The sequence below is a fragment of the Borostomias antarcticus genome (genome assembly GCF_949987555.1).
Source record: "Borostomias antarcticus genome assembly, chromosome: 2".
NCBI lineage: Eukaryota > Metazoa > Chordata > Actinopteri > Stomiiformes > Stomiidae > Borostomias > Borostomias antarcticus.
Window position 1 is genome coordinate 5,897,126 of NC_140235.1, and position 18,027 is coordinate 5,915,152.

At 44.1% G+C, this 18,027-nt stretch overlaps 1 protein-coding gene across 1 annotated transcript; it reads left to right on the forward strand.

Annotated features, from left to right (window-relative positions):
- Nucleotides 1-276: 276 nt before the first annotated feature.
- LOC311329542 (clathrin heavy chain linker domain-containing protein 1-like) lies at nucleotides 277-5,402 on the forward strand (the record flags this gene model as incomplete). The annotated part of the gene is made up of 11 exons (XM_084461417.1): nucleotides 277-471; nucleotides 627-814; nucleotides 903-1,042; nucleotides 1,128-1,329; nucleotides 1,497-1,612; nucleotides 1,739-1,838; nucleotides 1,924-2,030; nucleotides 4,006-4,180; nucleotides 4,487-4,689; nucleotides 4,918-5,097; nucleotides 5,206-5,402. The coding sequence occupies 11 exons, from the start codon at nucleotides 277-279 to the stop codon at nucleotides 5,400-5,402; spliced, it is 1,803 nt and encodes a 600-aa protein (XP_084317543.1).
- Nucleotides 5,403-18,027: the final 12,625 nt, after the last annotated feature.

Here is an 18,027-nt window from a genome sequence, read left to right on the forward strand (position 1 = left end):
AAAAGATGCCTGTTTAGAAAACATCTCTACCTAGAAGAGAACGTGTGGTTTTATGATATACATTCACATTCGGCCTTTGATTTGTACATGCTTTTTTTTTTGTAATAAAAATGTTATTTTCTTATTTTAAAAATGTGAGAAGAAAACAACCACATTATTACCCAAACATATTATCGGGGTATCCATAACAACCTTCCTGTTTAGAGCAAGGGGTTCCTGCAGGAATGTGTGAATCCATACTCTAATTTTAAGGAAACTGGAATAAACTTAGTTATTATGTCTGCGACTGGAAAACCTAAACTCGCAACTGTTAATGGACGTAAATCCCTGCCATCCATAAAGTCTGTGAGTGACAAGAACTTCTTGGACTCCCTCTCAGAGTACATTGAACGTGAGAAGGAACGCCTCCAGTGTCCAGATGAGGGACCAGATGAGCAACGCTACATCATTTACAGTTCTGCATTTGATAAGGTATCTGAAGAATTTTATAACTAACGTTAGCTCTACAGTGCCACTGTTGGCTCAAGTTACGGAGCCATTTAGAGTAGGCTAAGTATAACAATTCTTGTTATAGGGTAGCTTACTGAATCTTTTTCAGTTTTTCCTCCTTGCTTGATTTTATTCAGGTCATTGAGTATGCAACAGCATACAAGACAGTCCTCACCGCCATCAAGAAAGAATATGATGACTTCATCAGTGCTATAAAGAAGAGTGACCGTGATGCCAGGCTGGCATATGGCAAACTGAAGGCCAGGGTGGCTCAACCCACCTCTGTCATGTATTGCCAGAGGAGAGCTGTCCAACTCCAGGAGAGGCAAGAGAAGAAGAAAGAGAATGTCCATATACACTATCAGTCACTCACTGAATATAGTGTTGATGGTAACTTTGTTCTTCCTCTTCAGGATTGCCATCATCCAGAGAGACACAGCCGAGCTGCAGGCTGAGCTGAGGAGACTGCAGGATGCCGGGAGAGACCAGAGACCCTCACTGCAACAGAAGGCATCTAGCAGCAAGGCACTGCGGCCTGTTGGACAAATACCAGGCACAGGCTTTCAGAGATCTCTCCCAGTTTGTTCAGAAGACATCACACATTTCATATGCAATTACTAAAGATTCCTTCCTCTCAGGTCTGACTTTTGACGAGTCGATGAACCCAGCGGCCCTGGCCAAACACCTGGAGTACCTGGAGCAGAAGAGAGAGGATCTGAAGAGAAAGAGGAAGAGCCAGTATGTGTCTGTGCAAGTCAAGGCAGACTTGGACCAGAAGATGAGGGTCGCCCTGGACCAGAGGGACGAGCTAGCCGTGGACAATGAGAGGCTACAGCTCAGGTCAGTATGGGCTAGTCTCCCAAGCTAAGAATAAGCCATGTCCTGGACTTGATTGGTACATTGAGTGCTGATTTTACACAAATTAACCTAAATCTGGTTTAGTAAAAAAAAAAAACATGTCAATGGATATCCTGGGAGAAACCAGCAAATATGGTCTCTCCCTATAGATACAATCAGCTGAAGTTTCTGAATAATGCCTTCAACACCTTGGAGAAGACAGGAAGAGACGTTCCTCTGTTGGAGTTCCTCACCTCCAAACTGGAGAACATCTCCAATCTGAAAGGTCTTGTACCACTGTATTTGTTGGATTATGTGACTGTCTCACTGTACATGGAATTTCATTGATGAGGTTGAAGAATACAGCAGCAGCCTCACTGAAGTCCTATGATTTTACGATTTTCCGTTGTAGTGACTGACACTGACTACCATGGAATCAGCTCAGTGGTGTTTGAGGATGATGACCCCAGCAAGGTCAATGAGTCTGAACTCCTAGTGGACTACATTGAGAGGTACAATACAAGACCACAACTGTTCAGTATTCCTATATTACTGTATCATTAAAATATGATTGATTTCTTCTCTGTCTCCCTGCAGATTCATTGACCTGTTTGAAGGAGGAGAATACGAGGCAGCAGCGTTCCACGCAGCCAAATCCCCTCATGGAGTCCTCAGGAACATGGAGACTATGGAGAGGTTCAAAGGTAACCTACAATAGCTACAACCATGAAGACCAGGACTATACTGTATATACTGTACATCTGACTGCAAACTCAGATATAGAGTAGGCTACATGTTTTATGCATACATCAATCTGACTTCTTGACATGAAGGCCATGTTTGGCTACCACATTACAGAATTGTATGCTTTCTTGGTGTGCACAGACTCCAAACTTGAAAGTGATGTTCTGTGTGCTCAGAAACAGACTACCATGTGATGTAATTCAATTCAAAAGCAAACTATTTCTGATCCATAAGGAGAAATGTGCAGCCGGTATTTGGCTTAAACTTCACACATATGCATTTTTTAAAAGAAAACTGCAGTTCATAACCATACAATGTGTGTGCCTGAATCTCACTGTTACATTCCTATTACAATGGTATTACCAAAGGGGTATGGTGAATAAGAATATAACAGTCTGTGTATAACACAGCTGGTAGATGGAACGTAACACGATACTCTGGGTGTGGGGCATTCAAAACACAATACAATGTCCCAATCCAATGTAGCATAAAAAATGATTTATTTCAACACAAAACCCAGACAAGCAACAAGCAATGGACAGGACAAAGGGGAAGAAAATAAACCTAACACTCCTCCGGACACTAACAAAGGGTAGGAGAGGGGGGCAGGGAGAAAGACCATGCGGCGGTGCCACACCACAAACACAGCCCTAAACTTCCCTACCCTTTCTAACCTACCTACTCCACACACACTAACTAAATAGACCTGCCCGGAACCTAACCTACCTGCTACAACAAGTGCACCACACGCGTCTTACCTAATGTGTATAGACAATGGTTACCTACATGGTGCAAAATGTAGACCCCAGGGTGTCTTACCTAGCCCTTCTCCCTTGGCCAAGATGACAAAAGACTAGGGGGGCACAAACCAACAATCAAACTAGGTAAAACAAACATAACAACCCCTCTCCTCCAACTCCTACACAGAACACAGGACACTCTTATAGGAGACAGGGAGACACATGATTGGACAACAAGGAAGGTAGATAATTGAACACAGGTGGGAAATCAATGAGGGACACAAGGACTGCACACACTGAGGGCAACGATGATTGACAGGACAAGGCGGGACCAGGAACCACATGCACCACCGCTGGCCAACACCTGGGGGAGACAGGAAGGAAAAACAAACACAAAAACAACACCACACATCCTTTCCCGTAACACTCACAAAAAGTAAGTTTGTGAAGAACCAGCACCCCCCATCTTATAGAAAGGGGCAGATTCAATGGGTGTTCCGGAGACAGGTTGTGTTTATTATGAGATCATGGGGAAATAGGAAGTGGAATCCATTTTGTGTTTTATTGCCCTCTGTATGACGATCTGAGACAGGTAGGCTATTATTTGAAAGAATGGTTGGTGCCTGCTCACCCTGAAGTGTTCTGGCTACAGGATGAACTCAGGCTTGAATTATTCTTTAAAAGGGAGTTTTTGATGTTACCAAATTTATCCTCAAAGCGGGGAGAAGAACAAGTGTGTTTTTTGTGTAGTGTCTGCTGGTGATGCATATGATTGTTAAATGTAAATAAAATTATGCAATATATATTTATAAAAATATCTAATTACATTATTTTGGTTTGCTTGTACAGATGTGTGTATGTAAAATGAAGTACCAGCAATCACGTGTAATCCAAGCCCGTTTGGATTACATTTGAGTGTTGGTACTTCATTTTATCTGAACGTTTACTAAACCATGCACCCGACAAAGACTGTTTTATTTGTTTTTAGTCGTGCTCGCATCCACTTTGATCACCAATTGGCATGTGACATGGAAATAAAACCAATCAAATAACCAATCAGTCAATCATGTGTCATACTGTGATGTTGTATTACACATGCAGTGTTCCATTGATTGCAGTTTTTTCTGCCCATTTGTTAGGAGCTTTGTTTTCAGTTTAACTTGTATATGTCCTCCCTGCACCCTCTGCCCCTCAGCGGTTACGGTGTACCAGGGAGAGCTGCCCCCCCTCCTCCTCTTCTTCCAGGCCCTGATGATCTCAGTGCATGATGGGAAATGGCTGCCAGGGGAGACCCTGTCAGTGGAGGGGGTCCATTGTGCCTTGGAACACAATTTTGCAGAGCTGGTCACACACTGGGTCACTCAGAAGAGGTACTGACAGCCTGGGACTGAGTGGATGTTAGGGTGTAAAGTGTGTGTGTGTGTGTGTGTGTGTGTGTGGGTGTGTGTGTGTGTGTGTGTGTGTGTGTGTGTGTGTGTGTGTGTGTGTGAACTGTGTGTGCTAATGGATGGGTTGTGTTCCTAAAGCAATATTACACTAACCAGATTTGCACATATGTATAGTGTTGTGTGTTGTACAACTGGAAGTAATGGGACTTTTATACATGTCTGATTGTTCAGTATGTACACATTTTCAGAGGTCCGTCTGCTGTATGTTCTGTTATATAATCTCCTCAGGCTGACATATAGCGAAGCTCTGGGAGATGTTCTCTGTGAGCATGGAGACAGGAAGCCGCGAATGGCTGATGCGTGTCTAGCGCTCGCACACATCGTCTACAAGGCCTGCGGCATCCACAGTAAGGCTGCACTGAGCATGTGCAAGAGAGGCATGACCACCGCGGTCTTGGAGTACATACATCAAAACAAAGACTTCACTGCAGGTGAAATGTCAACAAACTAGTTATGCTAGCCTGCAGGTTGAACATACAGCACACACACACACACACACACACACACACACACACACACACACACACACACAAACAGTGAAAGTGGGTTGGTGCAGGGAAAAGTACATGCTGCATCCATTTGACCAAGTCATACTGTAAAAGAGAATGTGAATTCAAGTGATTAATGGTTTGTTCATGTACTACATTGTTTGTGTGCAGATGACTGTGTGTTTGTGCTGAGGGGAAGCCCCAGCCTGGTCCTGCTCCAGGCCCTCACCCAGCCCTACCAGGCCCAGCCAGCAGTGCTCTCAGTGGGCTTCGTCTGTCACGCTCTCCTCAACTCTGACCTGGAGGAGCTGGCCCTGCGGCTGCTGGAGAAGATCACCTCCACAGGACCAAGTACGCACGCACACACACACACACACACACACACACAGACACACACAAACACAGACTTGCCGCTAAGCTAAACAGACTATCACACTGACTATGCCGTGTTTTCTCCAGGAGAGTTAGAGACGGTGATCCTGGAGGACGCGGCGTGTTCAGTGGAGAGCTGGACCCAGATTGCCGGTCGCTGTGCTCAAAGGAACCGTCCACTGCTTTCCCAGGAAATCCTGTCCATCCTGCTGACCCAGTCTGGGGCCATGAGGCTCTCCCCGGGCATAGAGGGAGCCAGGCTGATGGAGCATGTGTTAATGTAGACCTGCAGACGCCAGGGGGTGCACTGGGACAGATGCACACTGAAAATGTAAACCATAGAAAACACTAGATAGCCTGGTCTGGTCCCCCACAGGCCAGACTATTCAGTCCACTGGGTTACTCTGCTGAGAGAGCAAGAAAAACACACACAAGCATAAATACATCCATTGAAACATTTGACTAATTATTTTTTATTATACATTAAACTGTATTTTAATTTCACTTCTCATTAGTAGTTTATCCAGTTTTATTTTCACGCTCAGCGCCATTCTACCTGTATATGATAATAACACTTACAGCGTCACACATCATCTCCCATCTCTTTGATCTGAGATGTCTTGAAGACTATCTTCAAGACTATCCTCATAATATCAAACACACAACCATTTACCTTTTCACCTCTGAAATGAATGACATCTATATGGCTACTCAGACGACCAAAGTACTTGAACCTGAAAGCACCAGCTTTCTAGAATATCGGATTTCCTCTCATCAATTCTCCATTTCCTGTTACCAGAGAGCAGTGATCAACTGCCTGTTAGTCAGTGATAGGGCCTGCTAGCCACTCCCTGAGTGGGAGGAGAGTGGGTGAACCCCTAGACATTTATCTGGGCTCGTTTTGATATCATCCCAATTAGTGGTTGTGGTTGTGGGGGAAAGCTGATCCTAGATTTGTACTCAGGAGTTGTGGAGGACCTTAATGTTTAGCATGTTGTTATGTCACCAGTAATAGGAGGAAGACACAATGGCAGACAGGGACAGCTCAGAGAAACACACACACTGAGGGTTCTTTGTTCCAGTGTAGGCCCCCATCACAGCCAAATCACAGTAAATGGAGTCTCACAGCTTCTACAAGCGCACACCCACACAGATACACACAAAAACAAACGACGCCCACTCTCAGTAAACACTGCCTTCAGTCTCCTCGGCTGCTGTCCTCGGAGGAATGAAGCCACACTGAGCTGTGAGTGTGGCCATAGATCCCCACCGTTAATCAATTCTGGTCATGTTTATCAGCACATCTGTGGTGGTGTGTTTATTGTATCTGTTAATGGCTTTCTAATACACCGGGTATGGTAGACTATAGCCTTGAAAGCAACTCCAATGCCAAACCAGTTAGTTAGTTTGTGATATTATGATACTGAGCAGTACAGAAACGGATGTACGTTTCCTGTTTCAATCTTTAGAAGCATCAGCAGTGTGCTAATGATCGGTATCATTAGCCAAGTCAGCTCTCCAGGCAACTAAAGAGCTATGCACCCGAAATATGTTAAAGCTCGCTCAGTCAATCTATACTCTGTGATGTCATTGTTCCAGTTGGAGACCTTTGCTACATCGTAGCATTGTATTTCTCTGATGCTAGCGCAGTATCGACAACACAATACCAGTTATTCAGGTAGTGCTGTCACTAGACTGCACCAGACTGTGGGGGCAGCAGGTATACAAGGGAGATTTGGCTGCCAAGAGGGAGAGGGAGGGATGGAGAGGAGGAGAGAGAGGGAGAAGGAGGGAGAGGAGGAGAGAGAGAGGGGAAATGGAAGCGAATGAAGTGGGGTTAGAAAGTGATACAAGTGAGAGCGGTGCTGTGTTGGCTAACCACAGAGAGTGTGCTCTACGCATAGCAAGAGAGAACAAAGAGAGAGAACTAGAGAGAGGAAAATGACTCAGAAATGTGTAGAAAGGAGGAGAGAATGACTGACCATTAATACCACAATATGAATAGAGAGGGAGACATAGAGCAAGTGCATGAGAGAGCGAGCGAAATAGGACCCCAGTGCTGAGTCAGCTGTCCGTAGCTCCACCCCTGCTCTGCTGCCTGAGTGGCTATTGATCTCCTGCAGAAAGAGGAGCTGGAGCCGAGGCCGGTCTGGCCCTCTGCTGCTGGCCCTGCATGACACAGCTCCCCGGAGAGCCTGCCGTCCTGCTCCCTCAGCTCAGAGACCAGCCCCTAGAACCCTGAAGGTATTGCAAAGATGGAATAATGAATAAATGGGCTCTAATTCTGTGATCAGACTAGTACAGACTGCTGTTTCCTCTAGTTGACTGTCGTCTCCTCTGGCTGTTTGTAAGGGAGACTGCGGCAGTTGTAACATCTCAAATTGCACCAATCAGAAATGAGATAGAACCATGAACCTCATTCTGCACATGGTCTGTGATGATCCCTCTCTGCCTGCCAAAGGACAAATTGATATCTCAAACTTGTTGTTCTGCCAAGATTCATTTTTTGGGTATGAAAGTAAATATTTTCAACTACAGTATTTTCCTCATAGTGTCTTAACCTTTAACATCTATTAATTTAAATCTGTCTAGTTTTGATGACTTCTGTTGTCTAACATTTGATATCTTTGTCAAATGTTAGCTCCGTTGTTTCTAGCCAGCAGGATAGCCTGTCATGGGTAATTTAAGAAAAGTGGTTTGTGTTCAGTTTAAATATCTCCAGTATGTATACTCTATTATATTTTTGAGGCATAGTGGTTAAGTGTTTTTCCTCTCAATCTGGGGTGGGACAGGTTCAATTCCCACCAAGAACCAATTTCTCATGCTTTCAATATGTTTCAATGTCTATATGAATCAAGAAGGTTGTCTTAACTTACACATTTTAAACAAATTGCACCAATCAGAGACAGAACCATTTTTTGAGTTATTGTTTTAACTCTGGTCTATATTCTTGGGAGTGATTGTGGTTCTTGGTATTTATATTATATTGTTACAATTACCCCCATATGCTGTTACAATCGCTGCACCTGGGGGCAGTTGCAACATTTGACTTCTAGTGTGTCAATTAATATTGTGACTCTAACATTGCTGGTAAAAACATTTGTTGACTGTTAACAAGTAGAACACAGTTACCTACCTACAAATATATCCAAATAGTTGTTACAGGGGTAACTAGGCAACACGTGGCAACCAGAACCTAATAATAATAGGAATTGAGTGCGCTGGTGCAAATAAAGGACACAAGACAAGAGTAAGGGTGTATTGTGCACCTGACCACCGGCAATGTCATTCCCCAATATGAGGTTTATTTCCGGGACTGGTAATGCCGCACAGAATGCTATTTTGAAACAGCCGGTCACTAGGCCCGAGCAGAGATGTATGCTGTGCAACGGAGCCGTCACCAGCGCCATCTCAATCCCTTGCACAATCACCTCCGTGCCGCAAGAGGTTGCCTCAGATAGGGGCAACACGCTGGCCAACAAAAACGATTGAGACGCACCTGTATCTCTCAAAATCCATACGGGTGCCTGAACAACAGAATCCCCGGTAATAGACAACCCCCTTGAAACGGCTCATAGCCGCTGGGATCTTTACGACCAGGAGTTTCTTTAGAAACCGTTTTGATAAAGGCATGTGGCTTAGGGGGAGTAGGAGCTTTCTCCTTTCTTTTTAACGAAAAACACTCGGACGCTATATGGTCTTTTTTATGACAGGAAAAATATTCCCTCTCCTCCTTAGGACGTTAGCTACCGTTCGCTGGGGAAGCTTTAGAGGACTTAGCTGACGACGCACTGAGTCGCGTCTGCGGCAAACATGACAGCGCTCAGGAATGCATTTCTTGAACTCCTCTAAGAGGATTAACTCGCATAAAGGCTGGAAGTCGTTTGCTTTGTAAGCAGTGAACCATTTATCAAAACACAGGTTGTTTCACTTCACACTTCGTGTTAGTAGGCCCATCAGAGACTCAAATGTGCATGCAAAAACAATGAAAAAGTTAGTTTTACAAACTTAGACCCCTTTAATATTATCACCTGACTATTATGATATTACTACTACACTATTACCATTACACTATTACACCCCACACAGTATTTCCACCAGGACACTCAAGATCCCGGACGAGCCCCCACTTGTTACAGCCTTGGTCTAGGGGTAACTGGGCAACAACAAGTGGCAACCAGAACCTAATAAAAATAGGGCTTGAGTGCGCTGGTGCAAATAAAGGACACAAGAGCAAGGGTGCAATAACTGAAGGTGTATTCAATGTAATAAAAAGACAAAAGGGGTAAGAAATGGCAGGGGGGAAACAAAGGAAAGCCCCCACAATAGGTACAGATCTAGGAGCCTGGCGGATGTATGGCAAATAAACAAACTCAACACAACTACTAGGAGAGAAGGTACAAGCTAGACTGACTAAATAACCCCTTCCCAAACCCCAGAGCAGATGTCCCTAACCTAACTAAGCTACTCTAACCAAAAGTTACATCGGTGGCATACACCATCTAACCTGGTGTGTCTAACAAACGTTTTCCTATAGGTTAAATGTATAGAGGCCTCTTGTTTGACCTGACCTGGACCTTTCCAAAAACCACAGTGTACAACTAAACTGGTGCATGTCAACTCAACAGAAGAATCAAAGAGGGAGAACAGCAGCAAACTGAGGGCTTTTATACTCAACAAGAACAAAGGAAAAGAGGTGTCTTGGGGGCGGAGCTGGGCCCTTACGGGCGGTAGGTGCGGCAACAGGACAGGGAGGCTGGAACTTCCTGTTACTTCCTGTAACAAAAACAGATAGCGCCTCCCAGAGAATAGTTCAAGATGTTTTGGGGTAAAAAAACAACAACAATTGTTACAATTGCCCCTGGTTGAGGCTATTATGTAGAGTCTGTAGATAAAGAAAGCAGCTATACAGATGTCTCTAGTTTAAACAGCTATACAGATGTCTCTAGTTTAAATTCCAGAGTCCTGTAGCCTGACTTTTTCCGGTTTATGTTACTAATTTCCTTTCTCCTTTATCAACAGAGTTTTTGTTTTACGTGTTTGCAGATTGTTTGTCGGGATACTGTTTCTGTAAGGATGCATACAGTACACACATACACACTCACACACAAACACACACACACACCCTGTACACACAGTCCTTCTAGCACTTAAGGTTTTGGGAAATGCTAAAATATTGATGATAGGCCATTAGTGACACACAACCTACTCTGGTTGTATTGACGGTTCTGCTCTGGCCTTACCCAGAGCAGTCAGTTGAAAATGCCGTTTGTCTGTGTGTGCTCTGCCAGCCAGTCTACCAGCCATCTTGTCAGGCCCTGTTTAACAGAGCAGGTCTCTCCCTCCCTCTCTCTCTCTCTCTCTCTCTCTGTCATCCGAGCTCCCGCATGCTTGTCTGCCAGATTGTGGCACAGATCTGCAGCCTCTCCATTTCCCTCCTCAGCCCCAGCTGCATGATGGGAACTGACAGTGCTGTCTAGCACACAGCCTCCGGCCAGTAGAGCTCCACGCCGCAGACCAACATTGAGAGAGAAAGAGAGAGAGACAGGATATGAGACAGACAGAGAGAAGGAAGGAGATAGATGAACTATTCAAAATGAGAAAGACAAGAGAGCGAGGGAGAAAGAGAAGGCGGAAGAGGGGAGGTGAATTTTATCTCACACACGATTTTGATCTGAAAGGTGTCGTCCTCTAAGGTCATCTGTTTTACCATGATTATGGCCACGGCCACCACAGACTAAAGTCTGTCCACCTCTCTGGCCACACCCACACAACTTAGCATAACTTTTTTGCGGAACCATTTCTCTATGGCCATTGTTCCCATAGGCCTACATACAAATTTTAAGAGCACAACCACCTCCATTCACCCGCATGCGATCCGATATTTAGATCTTATCCATTTCTATGCTGTGCTCAGCACTCACCCCGCGCGGTAAACATAACAAGCGATGCATGGAGCAGAAATGGAGCGAGCCAAAAGATCACCCTTTCGATGACTTTTCCCTCAAACTACACCGACTAGTTTAACAGCTGCTTGCAATATTTGCAAAGTCAATGTTCCGAGGGGTGGTGATAAAACTAACTTAATCAAGCTTCTCAAGCTCCGGTATTTATTCATTCAATCATAGGCTACAATTCACATTTCCATCAGTCCAGTATCTAGCTCACAAAACTAGCCTACCTTTCAGACTGTTTGCTTATGTTTGCAAACGTTTGGTACGAAAACAAACGTTATGCTGAAAAAAGTTTAAAAGAGTTTGCAAATAACGTTCGCGGGTGACAGTGAAAGTCTTGAGTTGCATGCGCTGCTCGAGTAGACAGTGACCGAGGATTTCCAAAAGCAAATGCGCCTATTTGGCAATATTTCGGATTTAAACCCAAAGCTAATAGGGGGACCTGATAACATTAATGAGGCAATCTGTAAACTAGAGCCATTCCTCCCTTTCTTGTCGTGTCATAGTGAAATATGACACTGTTGCTCTCTACTGAGGCTGAGAGCTGGGCTACTCTGTTGCAGGTGCTGAGTGAGTTACAGGAGCACAGAGCAGACATGTCTCTTTCCAAGCGTCTATTTTAGGCTAATTATATTTTACAATGTACTTTTTATTTGATGAAAGTTAGCGCTGATATGAGAAAATGAATATATATACTAAGTAGGATTCAAGGATTATTTCATTAGGCCGACATCCAGTATACAAGCCATATGTTGGGTAAAATTGATGCATAAAATTATGTTTTGGCTCCTCATCAACAAGATATAAGATATCCTAATAATAAAAATAGTTCAGTGCAGTACAGTAGCAATACAGTAAGAATATGGTGTGTGCAATGTGTATGTTAATAATAATAATTCAGTTAATGATAAATAATTCAAGAAAAAAGCGCTGGTATCGGTATCGGCAGATGTCCAAATTTTGGTATCGGAATCAGATCAGAACTGAAAAGTGGATCTGTGCATCTCTAGAACCAATCCAAAGTCTTTAGGGTGTAGATTTGTTCTGCCACCATATGACTCTGACTTGCATACACTTGCAGTATATTGTACCCTCAAAACCCCCATGGTTTGTGCCCTTGAACAGGGAAATGATAACAGGAGAAAAGAGAGAGATGACAGTTGGCTCTTGCTTTCACTCATTTGTATTGAATGAGATTTTTAACAATGCAAATAAAAACAGTTACCATATTTTCCTACATCCTTATTCAGTACACATCAACCCAAACAACCTAAACATGAGCTATATTGTACAACAAAGTGGAGCGTAAGGTCTTTGTAGCTAACTGAAACAACGGTTACACAGGGTAGCTAGCTAGCTTCTACATTAAAGGGATATTCTGGAATTTTTGAACCAGGGCCTTATTTTCGATTTACCTATGATGTTTTGACTGATGGAGATCATTTTCAGTTAATTCCATGCTGTAGATAGTTTTGGGTAGTTCCAAATTCCACTGGTGGCTAATGCTAGTGCAACACAATGAAGTCAATTTAGCCTGTCCAGAAAAACACCCCTAAACACAAATTAAATACGAGTTAAGTTTCTCAGGGATTCTTTTGTGTCTATTTACCATCCGTTTTGAATTCAAACCATTGTGTAATCCGTTCTGGTTTGTGGAACTTATATTTCTGTCTGTGAGTCGGCAGGTGGACTAACACTCAGATCCCTCTGGAGCCAACGCTTGTCAAACAGAAAATAGGTCCCCAAACCAGAACGGATTACAGGATAGTTTGAATGACAGCTTTGTGAGCATTTTCTCTTGTGATCTCATACGTTTCTTCCATACCCTGCTTCTACTTTCCATGTAGTTGTGATGGTTGTTGTCTCCTTGTTCTGAGGACAAATTGAATGTCAACTGGCAACCGTGGGGAGCGACCATACAACCAGAAGGGCGAGGAACCAGGTCACTTCACTGCGAGTACAGTTTTACGCGTAAGTCAGTTTGTTTAGTGAGTCTTTCTCTCAGAGTGAGTGAGTCTTTCTTTCAGCTTGTCTTTTGTCTCTGTGCGGGTCTTTAACATTAGAGCAGGGTTCGGTTCGGTCCGTTCCCTTGGTGGTGTTAGGGTGTAGTTCTCGATCCAGCAACTCCACAGTACTTTCTCAGTTGGGTGAACAGTTGATTTTCAAATTCACTACCTTGATCATGGTGTATTCTTTCTGGGAAACCGAATCTCAGTGCATAGTCATTAAAGATTTTTTCTGCCACTGTTTTGCCTGATTTGGAAGTTGTTGCGTACGCCTGGGCGAAACATGTAAAGTGGTCAATGATTACGTATATTCATACCCGCCCTTGCATTTGTCGAGGTGCAGGAAATTAATTGAGATGAGCTCAAACGGTTGAGTGGTGACGATGCTTGTCAGTGGTGCTCTTGTCTCATGTGTTTGAGGCACCCACATCTTGTGACTTACTCTTCTATTTCTCGTTGCATTTAAGGCCAGTAAAAACCGTTTCCGTATTAATGATGTAGTCCTATCTACACCTTGATGGCCCATTTAAAAGGAGTTCCCTGAACACTGTACTTTTATGTTTATCTGGGAGTACCAACTGTTTTCTGCTTGCAGTTATCCTGTACAACATTCCACCCTCATTCCACTCTGTCCCACCCTCTAAGAAGACATGTGATCTGTGGATCGAGTTGCTTCAGTTCTGGACCTGATGGCTTTTTTTTTCTGCCAGTTTGTACTGAATCACTGGTCCGATAGTACAGTAGGATCATTTCTTTGGTCATGTTTGATTTGTCCTGCTGTTAGTGGGATGAGGGACGTGTCGGTAGCTGTTGCCGCACATTTGTCTGAGACACCAGTTTTTCCACTGCTTGGGTCGATGTTCCAATGACATCATATGACATTTCCTCAACGCACTCTTTCATCAATTTTTCCATATCTAATGGCATCCTGGACAGACTATCTGCATCAACGTTTTCCTTGCCAGGAAGGTATTTAATTGTGAAGTGGAAATCTGGCAGTTCTGCTGCCCATCGACACCCTGTTGCAATCAATTTGGCAGTGGACAGTACATAGGCAAATGGGCTATTGTCACTGTAGGCTGTGAAAAATGGTGCGTAGTATAGGTAATCGTGAAACTTCTCTGTGATCGCCCATTTGAGGTCTAGGAATTCTAATTTGCCGGAATGCAGATGATAATTTTTCTTGGCTGTAGTTAAGGTGCGGGAGCCATAAGCAATCACACAGACCTTTCCATTCTGGTACTCTTTAGTACAACACCGCACCCAGTCCCTGGTTGGAAGCATCGTCATGAAGAACAAAGGGCTGTGAAAGCTCTGGAATGCCTTGGACAGGAGGCTGAATGAGGCAGTCTATCAGAGATTGACTGGTGCAAGTCAGTCCACACAATGGGTGTGTTGGATGGAACTCCTCTGGTGTCTCACTTTGTTTGCCACATTCTTTTGGTTTTGCTCAGTTTCCACAGGCGCTTTAAGAAGGTCATACAAGGGGCAGGCGATACGTGAGAAATCCTTGATGTATTGACGGTAATAACTCAACAGTCCCAAGATTGCTCTTAACTCTCCCACAGTACCTGGCTGTTTGTTTTTCAGGGCCCTCACTGCTGCAGTATCGGCAGGATCCACACAGCTTCCTTCAGCAGACACGATCCTTCCAAGTTACCGTACTTCTGCTTTAAATAGGTCACATTTTCTGGGTTTCAGTTTCGTTCTCTCAGCCATTGCAGTGCCCTTCTGGCATCATTGCCACAATCCTCAAATGTTCTGCTAAACACAAGGACATCATCAAGATAAGGCACACATATTTCATCCCTCAAACCCTCTAAGCAGCTTCCATGCAGCGCTGGAATGCCGCAGGTGCATTCATGAGCCCAAACGGGATTCGAACCCATTTATATAGGCCCCAGGGGGTCACAAAAGCGGTTAGATGTCTACTGTCCTGGGCCATGAACCCCTGGTGGTAGGCTTTGCCCTGGTCCAGCAGTGAAAAGAGGGTGTTTCCTCCCAGATTGTCCATAATGTCCTGAATTCTGGGGATTGGGTATCGATCTGGGCGAGTTTTCTTGTTGAGCTCCCTGTAGTCTACATAAGCAGAGTACCATCCTTTTTTCATACACAGACAACTGGAGAAGAGTAGAAAGAAGTAGACTTTTCAACCCACCCCTGTGCTATCAAGTCTTGTAGATAGTCCTTCATCTCCTTGTATAAGGGCCTTGTAACAGAGAGATATGTTCTAGACACTGGCTTTTAGTGAAATGTTCATTCGTCATCACACGTGGAGAATAACTACTACTAGCTACACTAAACCTCTTGTTTGCTGTCCTCACATCATGGACACACATCTGCCCTATACACTCACTGTATTAATAAAGGTTTTTGCTTTGTTTTTCTTAAAAACGGAAACGCCATTTTCACTGTCTTCACACGTTTTTCTTTGTCCCCATGTTTCGTTTGGTCTTGTAGACTGTCGAGCACAAGTCGTTCAATGACATTAAAGCCGATAATAAGACATTGCAGTTGGTAGTCTTTTAACGAGCATTATTTTCTTTACATTTGGGTTTCCCATGCGACTGTGTTGCCTGTTTAGCCTATTTCTTAATACCTGAGTGTGTGTATGGTGTACATTGTTTTTTTTGTGTACAAGCCAATGGGTTCTCTGACTTTCTGTTGAACAGTATAGTGTAGTCTTACAATCTAAACATTTTAGTTCCTCACTTTATTTTGCTTCATAACAACTTGCACAAGTTTGTTGCCATCACCGGTTGCCCCATGGGAGCAACCTGTGTTAGTTTAAAGGGCTCTGCCTAGTGGGTTCTGCTAGTCTCTGTGCTCCAAACGTTGTAGGGGAGAGCCGGGACGAAAGTAACGGAGGGCAAAAGTAACACAAACATTTTCTCAGAAACTACAGAAGATTCAATGATGTGGTTGTGGATGTGAGCATATTTGGTGGAGCTACTGTCAGAAACCTTTTTTCCACACAAAAAATGTCCCGTAGGTATTTTTCAGTGTTGTGTTTACTTAAGTTTGCAAACATATGTCATTTTCTTACCACATCTGATGACTAAATTATAGCATAGGTTTCAAGTTTCAAACTTGCAAGTCTTGGATGCTAGCCAGGGAGAAGTGACAGAAGAGAAGGGAGGGACTAAAGTAACACAGTTCTATCTGCTATCCTGGTACCATGCAGGGGTTTGATGAGCTGTGGTGTGGTCTTTAAACTTGTGAAATCAGGGGTGAACCAGGCCAGGTCCAGCCTGGCTTATGTGCGTGACTGGCTTGTTTCTGTTCAGGGTTGAGTTTCCCAGAGGCATCGTAGCGCTACGTTCATCGTAAGCTACGGCATCCATCGTAGCACTACGATGAACGTAGCGCTACGATGCCTCTGGGAAACTCAGCCCAGGACTGGTCGAACGGAAGCTAGTCACACCACTGAAATAGCTGTGTATTGAAATGACATGAATCAGCCATGTCTGATAAATTAAGATATGTCTTGTCGCCTGGACACATCAGTTCCAATGCTTACAATTATAATCCAGCACAATAAGAGCGGGATAGCCAGTTAGCTCATGAGCTCACAACAACTAGCAGCAGCTTCCGTAACATTAATGGTAGTGGTCAGTGGCTAAAGCAGTTACACTGATGATTCCTGTAATGTTAGCTATTTTGCTGCAATTGGTTCAACTTCTGTTTCTGGACAAAGGTAAGGGATAAAAAGATTGGAGTGAAAGGATGAACGTGTGGACTTTATAGTCCCATAAAGTCATCCCCACCATGACAGGCCTTGAACCCCTCTCTCCCGGGTGGGAGTCCTATGCTCTCACCACTACTCTACTTGTGCAGCGGAGATCAGCAGGTTGGTTTTGGTGTCCTTCTTCCGGTCCCTAGTGTGGGTTGGGGTTAGAATAAGGGTTGGGGTTAGAATAAAGGTTGGAGTTGGGACAGGATCTGACCTATAAGGCAAGGGGTAAAGGTTGGAGTGAAAGGATGAACATGTGGAGGTTTGGGGTATAGTCTCATAAAGTCATCCCCACCGGGTCTTGAACCCCCGTCTCCCGGGTGGGAGTCCTATGCTTTCACCGCTACTCTACTTGTGCAGTGGAGATCGGCAGGCTGATTTTGGTGTCCTTCTTTATTTTGGTGTGCTGGGACTACTGCCTTTTATGGTGGCAACAGAGAAATGCAGGTCAACATTGACCGGAGGGAGGGAGGGAGGGAGCGATAACCGGACAAACGCTTTTCTAGGTGCGCTGGCTTAGAGCCATACACAAAAACCGCTGCCTCTTGTCTAGGTGCGCTGGCTTACAGCCATGCACAAAGAAACACTGCCTCTTGTGGTAGCAACATAGAACTGCAGGTCAACAACCCGACGGAGGGAGGGAGGGAGTGACAACCGGACATTTGCTATCTTTGGTGTGTCGCCACGTACGAAAAAGACAGCTCATAATACATTCCAGTGAAAATGTGATGAGGAACTGATGGCTGCTGTAGCTATTAAGGCCATATAGGATAATCTCCTCTTATCTTGTAGGCTATCACAAAGCATTTTATGGTTGTGCAACATTGCAAAGTATACGTACGGTTCAGACAAGGATTTCAAACATATAGCATTTATTGACTCAATACAAACATGAAATTACGTCTAAAAGTACACGTGTTGAAAGTAAAAATAATTACAACCCTGAAAAACAGAGATACGAGGACCCTTAGTTTACTGTTACTTCTGCCCCACTCCTGTGTTACCTTTGTAGGGACAAAAGTACCGTTGCACTCGGTCCATTCTCGGTGTATTTATATTTAAGTCATATTTCCTACAACGGAAATTACAGCTGATAATAGTGTACAAGTTGTCTGTCATAAAACATGGAATCTCTACCGCTATTAATTTCGGAGTAAACGAGATCAAACAGAAAAGTGTTACTTTCGTCCCGGCTCTCCCCTACCCTCAAACTGGG